Here is a 14707-nt window from a genome sequence, read left to right on the forward strand (position 1 = left end):
CTACAGTAGGGAAACGAACTGGTAAGATGCTCGAAGAAAAATCAAGAGAAAAATCAAAATCAAATATATTTAATAACCTGAGAAGAGGATAAGAGGAGGGAGAAGGGTAAGAGACCCAAGGAGAGACTACAGCAGACGTTCTCTGTCCATCCAAGGACTACACGGCTCCTTGGAGTCAACCAGACGTTTACAGAGTGGAGCCATATTCTCCTGAAAGTGAGAGGCACTGATAGACCATTTTGTGGAACTGAAAATCTCATTAATCCCTTCTCAAAGAAAAAAGCCTTCTGCGTATCCCCGTTGCCCACGATGGAAAGGATATCGGCACAGATCTAGCTGGAAACTACTCAGGACTTCCGAAGCATGAATCATATGCAGAAACAGTCTGAATTCCTATTTTTGTTTTAATAGTCATCCAAGTTTCACAAGGTACTATTTCCAAGAAACTTCTTACAGCCCTGGATGTCTAACGCCTACCAGAGAGCAGCGTCCTCCCCAAAATGTATGCCGCCAACACAGAGAAGTGTGGTGTAGGTACAAAGCTTCTGGATGAAAAACCACACAAATTTATGGACACTTGTGTTCTGCTGGCTGAAAATAGCTCACTATAGCAAAAAAATGGTCTGAACTGGTCTAATAAAATGGTCTGAAACGGTCTAATTACTGATATCCTAGGCACTGAGCAGAGAACTGCTACCAGTTGCACATATCCAATGCAGAGGGAGTTTATTCTCTACCATTCACAATATTTTGAGGTTATAAAATACTTTTGAAATAAGTTACGCTTTATGCACAGACATTAGCAGCTTGCCTGGGTTTTCTTGTCCCTTAAAATTAATTTGCGCGCTTAAATACCACCCTGCGATCACGACGGAACCTCAGGGACTGCTGCTATCAAGGTTTTAAATGTGCATCAACTGTGAAGATGAACAAGTTGAAGTCACCGAATGTGAAAAGCCTATTCAGATGTTAATTACTTAACTGTGAGAGAAGTTCAAGAGCCCTTCAAAATTCTCCCATTCACCCCCTCCCCAAAAGACTATTGCGCATAATAAAAGCAATACAAAAGAAAATTTCAAAGCTGCTTATCTCAGTATTTACAAATACGAATACTAGCGCTGCCTGAAGATTAGGAAAATACTCTCAGCACTCAAAAAACATCCTTTATTGTATTCACCACTGTGCTGGGAAAGGTAGTTGAAAGGTCTCTTCTGCTCCTCAGCTGCCTTTCAGCTCCTTCCTGCCACTATCACTTGTTTTTTTCTCCAGGTAAGAATAAAAAGATGATTTTACACTAGCACTTCTGAAACAGCTACCAGAACACCTCCATGCAAAATAATCCCAGGAAGCAACATCCTGATCGAGCGAAACACAGGCTGGTTTGAGAGGAAACTTATTGCTCTGTAATCACATGCACAAAATTACAGATTCCTCATGCACAAAACAGCAGAAAGCAGAACCCGGAACGCAGCCAGGCCTACGCTGAGGGCTACGCTCAAACCTCGCATGTATAGGCGGATTTAAAGGAAGCTATAGCCTGATTTCTTCAGCTGCAAACAAGTTTAGGGGAGTAACAAGCATCAGCTGACTGTCTCCAATGAGATTTCCATGGCAACCGCATCCCTAAGGATGTTGCCTTGTTGATAGCGTGCTTTAGAAATGCGGACAGCAAGCAGCCTAGCTAGCAGGCGGCCGAATTTGAGCTGGGTTCAACTTTCCATACGAGTAGGGCAATCCAGGGTCCCCTATGGATTTGTGTGTAGGAGGATATATCTGATACACCAACAAGCATCAAGGCTGGTGTAATTATTCTCCATTTCCTTTACAGTGTTAGGAGCTCAATTTAAGACACCCCGGTAAATCCTGGTAAAATACAGGTATTTCTGGTAGTAGATATAAACCACAGTTTCCAATTCTCTTCTTCTCCTCAATCCTCTTCCTGCTGTCCAGAGAAGGGCCAGCAGTAAATCAACGGGATCAGGAAGCCCTAGCACCACGCTGCAATTCCCATGTGCACGTTTTCTAGTGTTCCCAAGCTCCATAATCTAGGAGAAGCACGTAAAAAGAGGGGCATTGGCCTTTACCAAAGAGGGTTTTCATAATATTTCCACTCTGTGATATTATTCTGACATCTGTATGAGTCACTGAAGGTGCTTTTGGGCCATTCTTCCTGCAGAAAATACGCCAGGACCTCTTAACACTTGTTTGGCTCAAGGGAAGCGTTCAGTCAGGAAACCCTTCCTGGAAGTAGGCTAAAGGGAGTAACTGCAGATTTACAAATAAAGCTGATTTCAATCAACTGAAATCTAAGTATTCCAAAAGCAAAAGATGCACAAACATGAGCTGCTTCGGTGTCAGAGGAAATGCAAATAAGAGAGCCAACGTAATCAGCATTCATTACAGCAGTCGTCATTCTATATGAATGAATTCGTTATTTTAGACGTGCATGTTTTGTAAAAACCATTAATTACTAACATTTCCAAGTCCTGCATTTTGTATAGGCAGCCCACAAATTGCATCTGACCTATTTGCCTCCTCTAGTTTTTAAAGCATTAAGGGTTTCCAAGAAAAGGGTTCAGGTTACCAACAACAACAGAGCAAAAGATCTCCCCAGAGTGACCTGGCCTAGCTCCATTACGTACAGGTAGAAGCTCCACCTTCAAACCCATCTGCATGACAGATAAAGCAGACATTTGGCCAGAGCTGGATAAACACAGATTTCTCCATAATTACAAATGTAGCAAGTGAATTGCACTGCTCTAGGATAACAGGGTATAAAACTAACAGAGAGAAACTGTGACTGGTAAAATTTTACTTAAGGGATGTTCAGAAACTGATTTCATCTTGATACTTGGGGGGGAAAAACCCATCTGTTTTGAAAGAATAGTCTGCTTATTAGCATCTCTGTGTATTTTAACAAGTCAGTTTGCACTAGCAAGAGTCAGCCATTTAGCAGCGTAATCTGCTGACAATTTCATTTTATACAATTAAGAGATACTATCAGGAGAACACACCATCAGCCTAGGAAAATGACCCGCAGCTGCTAAAGTAAGTGGCAGGAATGTCTTTTCAAAACACGACACTGTCATGGCGCTACTGCTTTGCTGCAATAAATATTGTTATTTGGAGAAACAAATAATGGAGACGAGCACATTCCTCCACCACGCAGCGTGCGCGACGGCGAGCAGCGAGGTGCACAGCTTAGGCGGACGATCAGCGCAGAGGTTAGATGGGGACCAGTAAAGCCAAAATCAATAGCGCAGCCTCAGCTAATCATTCACTCTGCATTTGCAAATGAGATTTTCCTGCCACCCTAATTGCATCTTTGCTCTTTCAGCAACAAGAAGCCGCTCGATTTGTTACTTCTTCAAATGCAAACGTCCCAGGGAACTGGTGAGACTGTAGCGCTATGACATTTCCAGGCAACCCAGCCAGGTCCTGTAGGTTTAAGATAACCAGGGCAGAGCTACCTCGGGCCGTGGAAAAGCAGTTGAATCCACTCCCCAGAATGCCGAAGAGCTAAGATGAGCTTTTTCCCCATCCCCCTTCCCGCCAGGGATAATCTGCTGCTTTGTCACTGGCAGCTAAACCACTACCCTGTAGGCTGGATACCTCAGTATAATTCAGAATTTGGCTTTGACAAGATACACATTAAACATGAACAAAAAAAATACTTTATATATATATATGTATATATTTATATATATATTAAAAAAAACCACCAAGGATCAAGTAAGCCCCCAGAGACACGGAAATCATGTCACAAGCTGCTGTGAAACACTAACCCCCTTACGGGGCCAAGATCTTGCAATGCCCAGCAAAGAAATAACAAAATAGAAGAATGAGCAAGAGAGAGTGTGATAAGCAGTTCGGTTTCCAGCCTTTATTTTATTCACTGAAATTAAAAGCTAACATGATGCAGCTGTTTTGTAGATAATTCCGCTTCAGTGTTTTAAAGATGAAAATACATTAAAAATACAAATTAGGGTTTTATTTCCATTTTGTGGATAGGAAAATGGAGCTAAACATTAGGTGTGCTGCCCAAGACCAGGAGAGTCTGAGGTGACATTCTCCAACCCTCATACTTACATTATAGAGTGGGATGGTCTTCATCACCTTGTACTGCTTCATCGGGTCCATCTTATAGAGGTGTCGATCAGTGATGAAGATTGCTCTGTCCTCAACCTTATTAAAGCGATTCACCTGCAAAGAAGTAATTTCTCCAGTCACACTAATGGTCGCAGCACAACAAGCAGAACAACCGTTTACAGCATTAAACACCTGCAAACTTGCACAAAGCTCTTAAACAGGTTTACTCCATAAATCTTGAAACACTGGGAAAAAAAAACTTTACAATCTCATTTTATAAATCAAAATATGTAGTGTCAGAGAGTTAATATTCTCAAAGTCATCCACCAGGGCTGGGGCAACGAAGAAAAGTCGAAGACCTAGATCAAATACAGGACTTGGATGCTTTCTACTAGCAATATTTGACTTTTATACCTCTGTTTGCTGAGCAGACTCCAAACTCGGGCAGATGCCTGTTGTTCCTATGTCGTTTACGTGATTTTGTCACCCCAGAAGAATGACACACAGTACCTGTCACGCAGAGCTATACAGCGGTCAGCCCAGTCTGTGACAGCTCAGACGTGAGAAAATTGATTCAGGGCTGAAAGCACGTGCTTGGGACCATCCTTGATCTGAGCAGGTCCCGCTTTCCTCCTTCAAAAGATCTGTGCCTTCTATGTAACTAAGCAATTTTTCCGGGAAGTGGAAAACGTGGAGCACCATCTTTCCCCTGGCCCAACCATTAGCAGATACCTTAGTTGAATAAGGGCACGCTCCACCTGTTTTGCTTAAGTTGTGCCACTCTGCAGAAAGAAATAAAAGATGGACAGTCCAGAGGGAGTCCAAAAGAACCAAGTCGGTATCCAGGACCTAGGCAATCAACCTTGTGGAAGGAAGACAAGGTCATTTCTTGGCAAGGAGAAGACCTAAGCTGCCATGTCCTTCAGGCTGCAAAGGGTCTTGAACACCACCCTCTCTCGTCCTGAGCGAGGCTAAGTGAGGACACAGCCAACCTGGTCTAAAGTCTACAGCTGAGAACGATGCCCTGTGCCCCTTTCCATGCTCTCCTAACCCCATTACTCCAAGCCAGCACCAGTGCTCGTCTGTCCTAGCAATTCACTAACAAAAATCTTCACTTTTTTTTTTCTTTTTCCGAGATGAGCAAAGGAAGGGGACAACAAGCACCAGAGCCAGGACAAGGAAAAGGGTGAGGCTCTGGCTAACGCTAAAGGCACAGGGCAAGAAAACAAGACTGCTCCACTTGGCAGTGGCAAGCTTTGAGATTGGTTCAGCCGTATCAGACCCTTACTCTGAGGATCAGTTTAGTCCAGAGGGGTGGACATCACTCAACTCGTATTTTAACTTGACTTTGCATTCTCTTAAGGACATGGTACTCAAGGCAAGGACACTTAAGGCTCCCCAATGCGCTCAAGCTCCTCAAGAAAATTCTTCAAACAGGGGTTAGCTATCTGTCTACACTGGCCGGGACAACTCTTGGAACATGGAGAGCAGAGCTCCAGCAGCCAGCAAACTTCCGCATCAAAGAAGAAAGCACCTGACTGTAACTGTGCATCTCCAAGGTTAAGTGTCTGCTGAGTCAGGGTTTTTTGTTTTGTTTTGTTTTTTACATGTTTTTTTAATGCCTATACTATTCTCAGGTGGTTTGGAATCTGGACTGTGATCTCCCGATTCCCACACCACTACTCTAAGGTACTTACAACTAGGAAAATTATAGTGTGCTGCTCACCACACTAAAGCGAAGAAAGGTATTTTAATCTTCAAAGGCCTGAACCCTCCGATAAAGGCGGGTTACAGAGAAGACGGAACTAAACTTCTCAGAGACGTAGAGCAAGAGGACAGGAGGCAACAGGCAGACATTCCAGGAGCACAAATTCCAGCTGCACATAAGGGGAAAAAAAAAAAAAAAAAAAAAGAACTCCCCAAAGGAGTGGTGCAGCCCTGGGACACGGCTCAGAGAGGCTGCATAATCTTCATCCTTGGGAGGGAAGAAGATACCAACACGATACACTTCACATTCTCTGAACTATTCTGACAGTTGCTAATAGTTCAGCAAATACAGCTTAGTGTTGCCACTGGGAAACATTAATACCTTAATACTGCCATTGGGCTCTAGACTTTTAAATTAAAGACCAATCATAGACACACACTATAATTCAGTAAAGAGCCATTAGTTACCTGCTGAAGCAAATCACTACATTATCATGTGTAATCTCACTAGCTGCCAAAAGCAGCAGAGATTACCTGCATATATATTTCCCAAATCTCATGGAAAAATCTTAGGCATAGTCAAGAAGTCGGGGCACTTCAAGCTGAACTCAAAACACCACCCAACTGGGATACTGTTTGCATAACCAGAAAGCAGAGGAAAAGGGCAATAAAAGCCAACACCAGCAGTCCTAACCACAGTATGCAAGGAGGGCTTGAGCACAAGGAAAATACCTCTTTTTTAAAAAAAATCAGTTATATTTAATAGTTCTGATGAGCTTAAAAATTAACTGAGGGAAAATAGCAGCATGTGAACTCCCAGGCATTCTAAAAGCAGCAAGTACCTTCAAACACAATCAAGTACAAAACACCACGTCTAAGTATTGCTTCAATCCACGTATGCTATTTCTACATACAGGAAGACACGCTATTTAAGAACCAGTTAATGAGTCAAAGTAATGTCTCCAGCAAGAGCATTCCTCCAGTCCCAGAAAAATCAACACCTTAAATCTTCAAAAATGCTGTCAGATAGGCCTTCGCTGGAAAACTACTTGCAAAGATAAGCAACTGTTCACTAAAAATGTACTCCCTCAAAGGCTACAAGATACTAAACATTGTACCTCGATGACAACATCTGATCTGGGAAAGATCCAGGAAGAAAAAAGCCAAGAAACCAGTTTTTGGTACCTTCTGGGATCGGTGTAACTGTTTGGGGATAGGGGGGAAGGGGGAAGATCATGCTACTGCAAGAAACACTCTGATATTCTCTCCGGAGGAAGGTTTTGTACCCTGGTATCATGCTTTGTAAAGACAGAGCACCTGAATTCCCCCCACCTCTGCCTCAGCTCTTCTCAAATATTCTTCGAGGCTGCTAATACTGTTTGGCTCCAGCGAGCGGGGTTGCTACAGAGGAAACACGTCTCACGCCGTTACAATTTGTTCGTCAAAGAGATGCCACGCGAAAGGAGAACCAGTCTGATGCAATCCAGGCCCGGCCCCAAGAGGCTAGGTACTAAATAGTCATGAAGCAAGATGAAAAGTTTTATCAAAAGCAAGTGGGAAAGTAGGACACAAAGTAGAAAGTATTCTTCATCAGGGCTAAAAACCAGTAACGCTGGTGTATCACAGAGATATTTATTAACCAGCTGAGAAGGGCAGACAACGGGTGAGATGCAATGAGGCAAATGAACATAAATTGGATTTTCTTAGGTGAAGTCGACAGACAAGTGAAGAACTTGAATCCGCTCAGTCAACAGGCTGCAGATAAAGACAAAGCAATGTAAATTGGAGAAGAAATACACAATACCTTTAAACTAACTAAAATCAATGCGGAAAAAGTAATGGAAGATGATTGTAGACAGCATTGGATAGATCTTGGCACAAACATGCAAGGTGGTTGCAAACAAACTAGATGTTAGCATGCATTAAAGACCAGCATGGACAACTAGAGCATGGCTGCCACAGTCTCAAGCAGATTATGGTGTGAAGCACTAGGATGGAGAATGTAAAGGATATTGGAGGATGGGTTCAGAGAAGGTAAAGCAAACAACTATGGCCCAGAAAAATCTCACAGGAAGAGATGCTGAATGACTAGAATTATTTTAGGAAGCAGATGAATGGAAAAAAAAATAAAGGCTATGAAACACTGAATGGTCTAGAGAAAGTAGGTTAGCAGTGTGTGGTGTTCCCCGTTGAGCCATTTGAGCCCAGTAACATAACGGACTCCACAAACCATAATTTGGCTGTGGAGATCACTGCCACAGGACTCTTTCTGGAAGAGAAATCACACTCCATATCTTGAGAGTTTAAGCCAAAGCTACTAGAGACAAGGAAGCTTCTTCAGTTTGTCAGACCGGCAGTTGTGGTTGTGATCTGCCCCACACAGATCTCAAATTTGCTGCTGTATGGCCCTGATTTCTCAATATTTTAACTTAAAAGAGTCTCACAATGACACCTGCTTATTGCCATGATCCCTCCTGACGCATCCATCTCCCACCCATGACGCCCTTCCTCTCCTTCCCCAGGGCCCACAACTCCGTCACCAACCCCACGCGCTGGAGAACCCTGCTGCCTTTTTCCCATTTCCAGCACAGAGCCCATGCTAACAAAACACAGCAGACCTTAGAGAGCAAAGTAACCAGTGCTATACGGAAACCCTCTCGGCAGAAGGTCTGGCAGCGGCTGCCCAGAAAGCAGGAATGGGAAGCGTGCCCAGATTTTGCGAGGCAATAGAAAATTGGTCTGCAAGTGTGTTTCCAATTCCGCTTCTTTCTTGTTTTTACCTACCGGTTTTAGTGTTTGCACCGAACAATAAATTCAACTGAGCAGCTAGAGAGACACACCGGTGGGGAAGCACAGCAGAGTATCTCGCAGAGCAAGCCGATTCTGGCTGCTCTCGAGTTCACGTCCTTCCCAATTCTTTCTAGGCAATCGCTTTGCTTCAAGGTGTCTGATGCATCTATGAGCATTCCTGTAAATAACGTACGCTGCGTTTTTAGAAGTAAAATCAGCCTTTCCTAACGGGGTGCTGTCACCTGCGGAAACATGCCCAGAAAAAATTCAGACAACTAGCAAATGCCGTTATTCTTTTGATTTTGTAGGAGTAGAGACAGGCCTTATGTTCTCAGATACAGTTTATACCCTCACAGTGAACAGTCCTTCCCAGCATTGTGTTCTCTGCACCTTCTGGGCTTTTTTTTTATTTATATCTTTGCTGATCCAAATGCGAGTCGGTCTTAATTTAGCTTTCCGAGTGGCTAATGGGGAAAAAGGAAGGTCTCGGTCTTTAGCAGAAAACCCTCAAAAAGAGCTTCCCAGATCTGTGCTAGAGGATCCTAAGCACTATAGTGGGGGGGGGGGAGGCATTGCACTTTGGAAGAGATGGTCCTTTCAAGGAGGCTTGGTGCCACAGAGGACAAGGCAGTAAACAGGAAGAAAAGCCTTATTCTATAAAGGGAGAAACTGTTGTTTCCTAGGTGATGAAAAAAATAAAAATCTGACGGCATGCATGAAATATGCATTTGGTTTCCCAAGGCAAAAAGCTTGAAAGTTTCCTTTGAAAAAATAAAGAGCATGGAAATGCTCAGAAAAGATGTATTTTTCCATAGGCAGAAGCGACCTGCTTCTACCTACACTTACTGCAGGAAAGCAAGCGCATGCATATGCCATCAGCGAGACTTCAAAGCCTCTTCACATACCTGCTAAAAAAAGAACTATAAAAGTTATGGCCCAAATAGATTCACTTAACTATTATTCAGTTCAAGCTGTTGATATTAAGGCTCCACACACTCAAGCTAAAGAAAACTTTAACAGCAGTTATCGGTACTTCAAGAGCAGGTCCCTGGCTGTTGAGAGTTGTTATTACTTCCTTGACTTCACCACAGCAATGTCAATCATCAGCTAAAAAAAAAACAATAAAATCTCTCTCAAAGCACTTAATGGTTAGTAAATATCTTACAGTGTTTCCTTCACAACAGCTAGCTTTTATACATACACGGTTTTTAAATACATGAGCTCTGCACTTAACTGGTGTCTATTTGAGTCGTCCTGTACTTATCCTTTGAATGTCATTTCTATCCAAAGAAAGCAGCGCAGAGTGCAATTATCTGATTTTTTTTTTAAGAGCTGACAGCCAGCATAGCTGCTGGAAGTCAAAACCCGCCTCACGCGTGCGGTGGAATGAAGATGCTGTAACTTGCTCAGAGCTACCGAAGACAGGTCTGATGCAGCTCCAGAAATTAAACAGCCATCTCAGCTCAAAGCGCTCTCTTGCTACAGGAACACCCTTTTGCTCGATGTAGGGACCACCTAGAGGTAGCAACTACGCAGTTTGCTCGAGAATCCCCCAAACAAGCTGAAATCATGAAAACGTGCTAAAAATGAACTTGAGTAACTTTATGGATTGATGCATTCTTAAAGCATCTCATTTAAGGGAAGCAATAAAACCACCTAATAATTATTCACATTTTCATTTTTCACGTCCCTGCTACAGCATCGCACGAGCCACGTTTCAGCTTAGAAACAACCAGACAGTTTGGCAACCGCAGCAAGCCAGGTTTAGCATAACTTCCCCGCAGCGAGAATAATTCCCTTTCAAAAGCTCTGAGCATTACTACAGCTTGCATGGGCTAACACCAAATTGCTACACTTGTGCAGGTAACATGGTGTTATACGGGAGAGCTACAGGAGGATAAAACTAAGAGGAATGAGCCTTATGAACTGGAATTAAAAAGTGGGAATGAGAAGAAATTCTCGCTGTCCCACAGCACTGAAAGCTGAGTCTCATACTGCAGTAATTGGAATTACTCTTTGTGTTAGAGGTAGGATGCTACAGCCTGTGTCTTTGACAAGATAAGTTCTCTAGTTTTAAAAAGGCAGCTTAGAAAGGATATAAATTGTTTTATGTGAAATAGTGAAAGATAGCTTAAAATCGTTTCTAGGGTAAACACTGTGTTCATCTAGTTAAGGCACAAAGTTGCTCATCTACTATAGAATTTACTATAGCTTTCACTCATGCTTACTCCGCCAATTTGATAATCAAATATAAGATGCAATAGATTACCTATAGAAGTGAAGGTTGAAACGTGAAATGGTAAATTTCGAAATGGGGAAAATTTTGTGCTTCTGACTTTCAAAGTTAGGATTACCTTCTCATCTTTGTTCGCTTCAGGCTTGCTAGGACATTCATTTCTTGTCCATACAAGAAGGAAGAGGGAAGACAAATGGATCAACGCAAAAAAAAAAAAAAAAAAAAAAAAGTACTACTAAACATGGATTTGAAAGGGGTCATTTCCTTTTGATTTTAAACCCAGAGAAGTATTGAAATTGCCAGTTTTATAGACACTGTTGAAGATCTGATAAAGGTGCAGTCTTGCCCTCAATAGCAACGCTGAACTGATTTTTATCCTGCTAACCAACATTCGCCTGCGAGGGGCTTCTATTAGCTTCTTTAAGGCCATCCTTTCCCAAAAGTAGAGGCTGCACTTTCACTAAATCAAGCTATATTTTCTAACGTGGATCCTTAAGAACGCTCCAGCTGATCCACCACCAGTGGCTTTGCCAGCAAACGCAGGTTACCTTGCGTTACCTTGGCCCCCTCCTGCTCGTAGGGGTACGTATAACCGTACTTTTGAAAGCACGTGTGATCAGCAAAAGCTTTCTTCACCTCTGTAAGCAACCTTTCAGGTTCAGGAAGGAATCTATTTTATAACAGGCAACACCTACTCTGCCTGCAGACTGCTTTTATTATCACCAGAGTGATGGGATACGAATGCAACAAACCTTGGGTGAAAACGGGCTTTTCCAGCAAGTAAGCCGGAGGAGGAACGGATCTGCGGTTCAGACCCTGCCCTTGTCATTACGTTGTCCTTTAAAGCTGAACCAGGCGCATGCGAGAGAAACGTCAGGGTTTAAAAGCTTAAAAGTTGTGTAACAGTGAGCAAAACCAAATTCCCCAAATCCCACCTTGTGCATACATAGTATTACGCACACGCACGCACGGAATAATTCCCCTCACCTCCACCATCATTCCGTTCGTATTCAAGGTGGCAGTTCCTGCAGTCACATCTTTAAGGATCGAATACTGTATTTTTACAATTATTCCAGTTTAGCTAGAAACAGCAAATACAACTTAAATTCGACAGAAAGTTTCAATAAAGTAGTTATTAAACAAATTAGAATAGTGATTTTAATGACAGACACAGTAAGACTACACTCCTAATCCTCAAGTCACTAGACCAGAGTCACAGAAAGTCTTTTTCCATCAATACGAAACATGAATTCTTTTGTTTTCAGCCTCAAGTGAAAAAAAAATGGGGCAAAATTCTCCTGTATACGCACTTCTGTAACAGGGACTCCAGACAAAGTCCTACAAAATTCTAAAGAGGAGGTCTGGATTCAGACCACATCATCCTCCTTTAATCCTAACAATATAAACCAATATTCACTCAAACCACTCATTCAATTAGCAAACCACCCTCTAAAAGAGAACGTGCTGAAAGCAATCGAATATTCCACTGAAATACGTTTGTTCAGAAAGCAATAGGAGATTTCTATTTTTATACATACAAATCACTTACCGTTGTATAAATAATTTACAGTGTTACCACTAGCAAAGCAGTTTTGTTATAAAGCGAGATTTTATGTTGCAAAATGAACGTTGTTGGTACTGCTAAATATAATATTTGCAAGCTTCACAAACTAACAAATATTATGCACAAACTTCATTTCTGGCACAATGGAGACTAACTGCAATGGGACAGTTTTAGACATAAAAAGAATACAAAATTGCTTAAAATGCTGGAAAACTAGGTTCCAGGCCTGCCATTTAATTTGTTTTCGTCTACTAGTTTTGTAAAATTCAAAATATCGCCTCCTGACAAGCATTTAAAAACAGCGTAATCTTGATCATTACAAACTACCCATAAAAATTTATACGAGCACATTTTTTTAATTAGCCCTTAAAAGCTTCCAACCAAATTAACAAAAAGCAATCTGCTATGAAAAAAAGTCAGACGCAAACCAGTTGCGCAGAATCAAGCAAATTTCTTCATGCCTCCAAAATGAAGAGGCCACAGAAGCCCCTAGAAACAAAACATCCTTTGGTGCCACAGGTTCAGAGTTACCTATCAGTCAAAAAATCATGGATATTTTTCCTTGAAATACAACTGCTTTGAACTCCCACCTGTTAATGCATCTCCAGCACTACCTTTGTGCCTTCTGCTCCACAAAATTTCACCTCAGCCAGGAGAAGATTCCCCAACCCAGCTTCACGTCTCTACAGACAGCCACACACATGTTGGTTACCTTGCGGACGTGACACGAGAAGAGGACATTCATGTACTTGTCCTTCCGTTTCAGCTCATTGGCAACAGGGGTGAAAGAGCCTGTGGTCTGAGGGTTATCTGGTCTCTGAAAGAGAAAGCACAGGCACATAATTCTTCTCGCTTACCAAAGCAATTGCATTACGTCATGCCAGGCCTGATAGAACTGTAGCTGCACCACCTAGTCTGGAGACCTCCTCCAGTCTGGAGACCTCCTCCAGTCTGCCTGGTAGAGCAGCAGCTGAACATCTGGAGTATTTTGTGCTTTCAAAAAAAACTTCACAAAAGAAAATACCTAAAGGAGGGACAGAGTAAGACGAGGTACTGCATCCTCCTTAAAAAGAGAATTTTGCCTTTATGCTACTTCTTAACGCCCCTTAATTTTATCTTTACACTGACTTCCCTCCTAGCTTAAGCCACTTGAGGAGACAGTTGATGGAATTACTCATTACCATTTAAAGTTGATGGCAATGCTCAAACTCTGCTCAGTATTTAGAAAAACTGCACTTAGTAGAGTAGAAGTCAAAAACTCTCTGAAACTATACAAACCCACTTCCTGAGGAACCTTGAAAGTATTTCTCCGTCCCAAGAAAGCCACAGACATTTTTTTTCAAATTCTGATCCTTCTGGTGTCCTAAACTGCAGCCACTGGCAGCTTCTCTTTTTGTTTGCATCGATCACTGCACTTGCACTCACCAGTGCGATGTAATTCCCTTCCCATGCTCTTTGTAGGCCAATATCAGCTCTGTGGCCCTTCAGCACTTCCATGGCAGCAACCTTTGCCCTCAGCTGAGGTAGGTCTTTTGGTGGGATGCTCCGGATGAGTTCACTTGCCCTCCACCTGTCAAAAAAAAAAAAAAAATATCTCTGAATCACCTCCACAGTCTATACCACATATTGTAAGGGCTCCTTCTGCCAAATCAGGCCAGCTAGGACACTTCTAGACTACAAAGGTCAGGAAGAAAATAAGTTTTTCAATTGCCTTTGTAAAACTGGAAATTTCAGCATCACTTTGAAGTAACATACCATCTCTGGCTACCAAGAGATTTGACTGGTATACAAGAACACTTTTTCCCCCCAAATACCAATCCCCCAAACATTCCCTACCATCCAGAAGTCTACTGCTGGCACATCTGTTTGCAATAAAGTTTTTGCTTGTCCAAGTCTTGGCTCATTTACAACATCGTTCTCCTTTAATAGCAAAAATTGGCCCTGCAATTGAAAGCTCAACCAACTGTAACATGAAACACAATAACCCATCCAATACTTCATACCGTGAACCAGCCTTCAGCAACAATATCAGTTCTCTGGGATTAATGCTATGAAGGCGCCGAGCAACTAAAAGTTTGTAGTTAGGATAATTCAGCATATTCAGAGAATGAGACTCTCTGCCCAGAGAGGTTACAGATGGTCTTCAAGATGCAGCTGGAAAAGAAAAACAAGGCTGACCTGATCTAGTGCTAGTGGTAGTCCTGCTTCAAGCAGGTGGCTGGACTGGACATCTCCAGCCTCACCAGCCAGCGTTTCTCCTGCTCTGTAACTGCTTCAGAAGTCACCATTTTTATAGTTACTTTCCAAATTGCAATTATAAT

At 42.3% G+C, this 14707-nt stretch overlaps 1 protein-coding gene across 1 annotated transcript in view; it reads right to left on the minus strand.

The window, feature by feature from the left end:
* MYO1D (myosin ID) overlaps nt 1-14707 on the minus strand; it is a 136451-nt gene that overhangs the window by 39803 nt on the left and 81941 nt on the right. Inside the window, exons 18-20 of the mRNA XM_062595903.1 lie at nt 13812-13956; nt 13099-13203; nt 4090-4203 (exon numbers count right to left, since the gene is read on the minus strand). Coding sequence (XP_062451887.1) covers nt 4090-4203; nt 13099-13203; nt 13812-13956 — 364 coding nt within the window. The remainder of the gene's footprint in view (nt 1-4089; nt 4204-13098; nt 13204-13811; nt 13957-14707) is intronic.

Source organism: Rhea pennata, chromosome 26 (assembly GCF_028389875.1).
Source record: "Rhea pennata isolate bPtePen1 chromosome 26, bPtePen1.pri, whole genome shotgun sequence".
Lineage (NCBI taxonomy): Eukaryota > Metazoa > Chordata > Aves > Rheiformes > Rheidae > Rhea > Rhea pennata.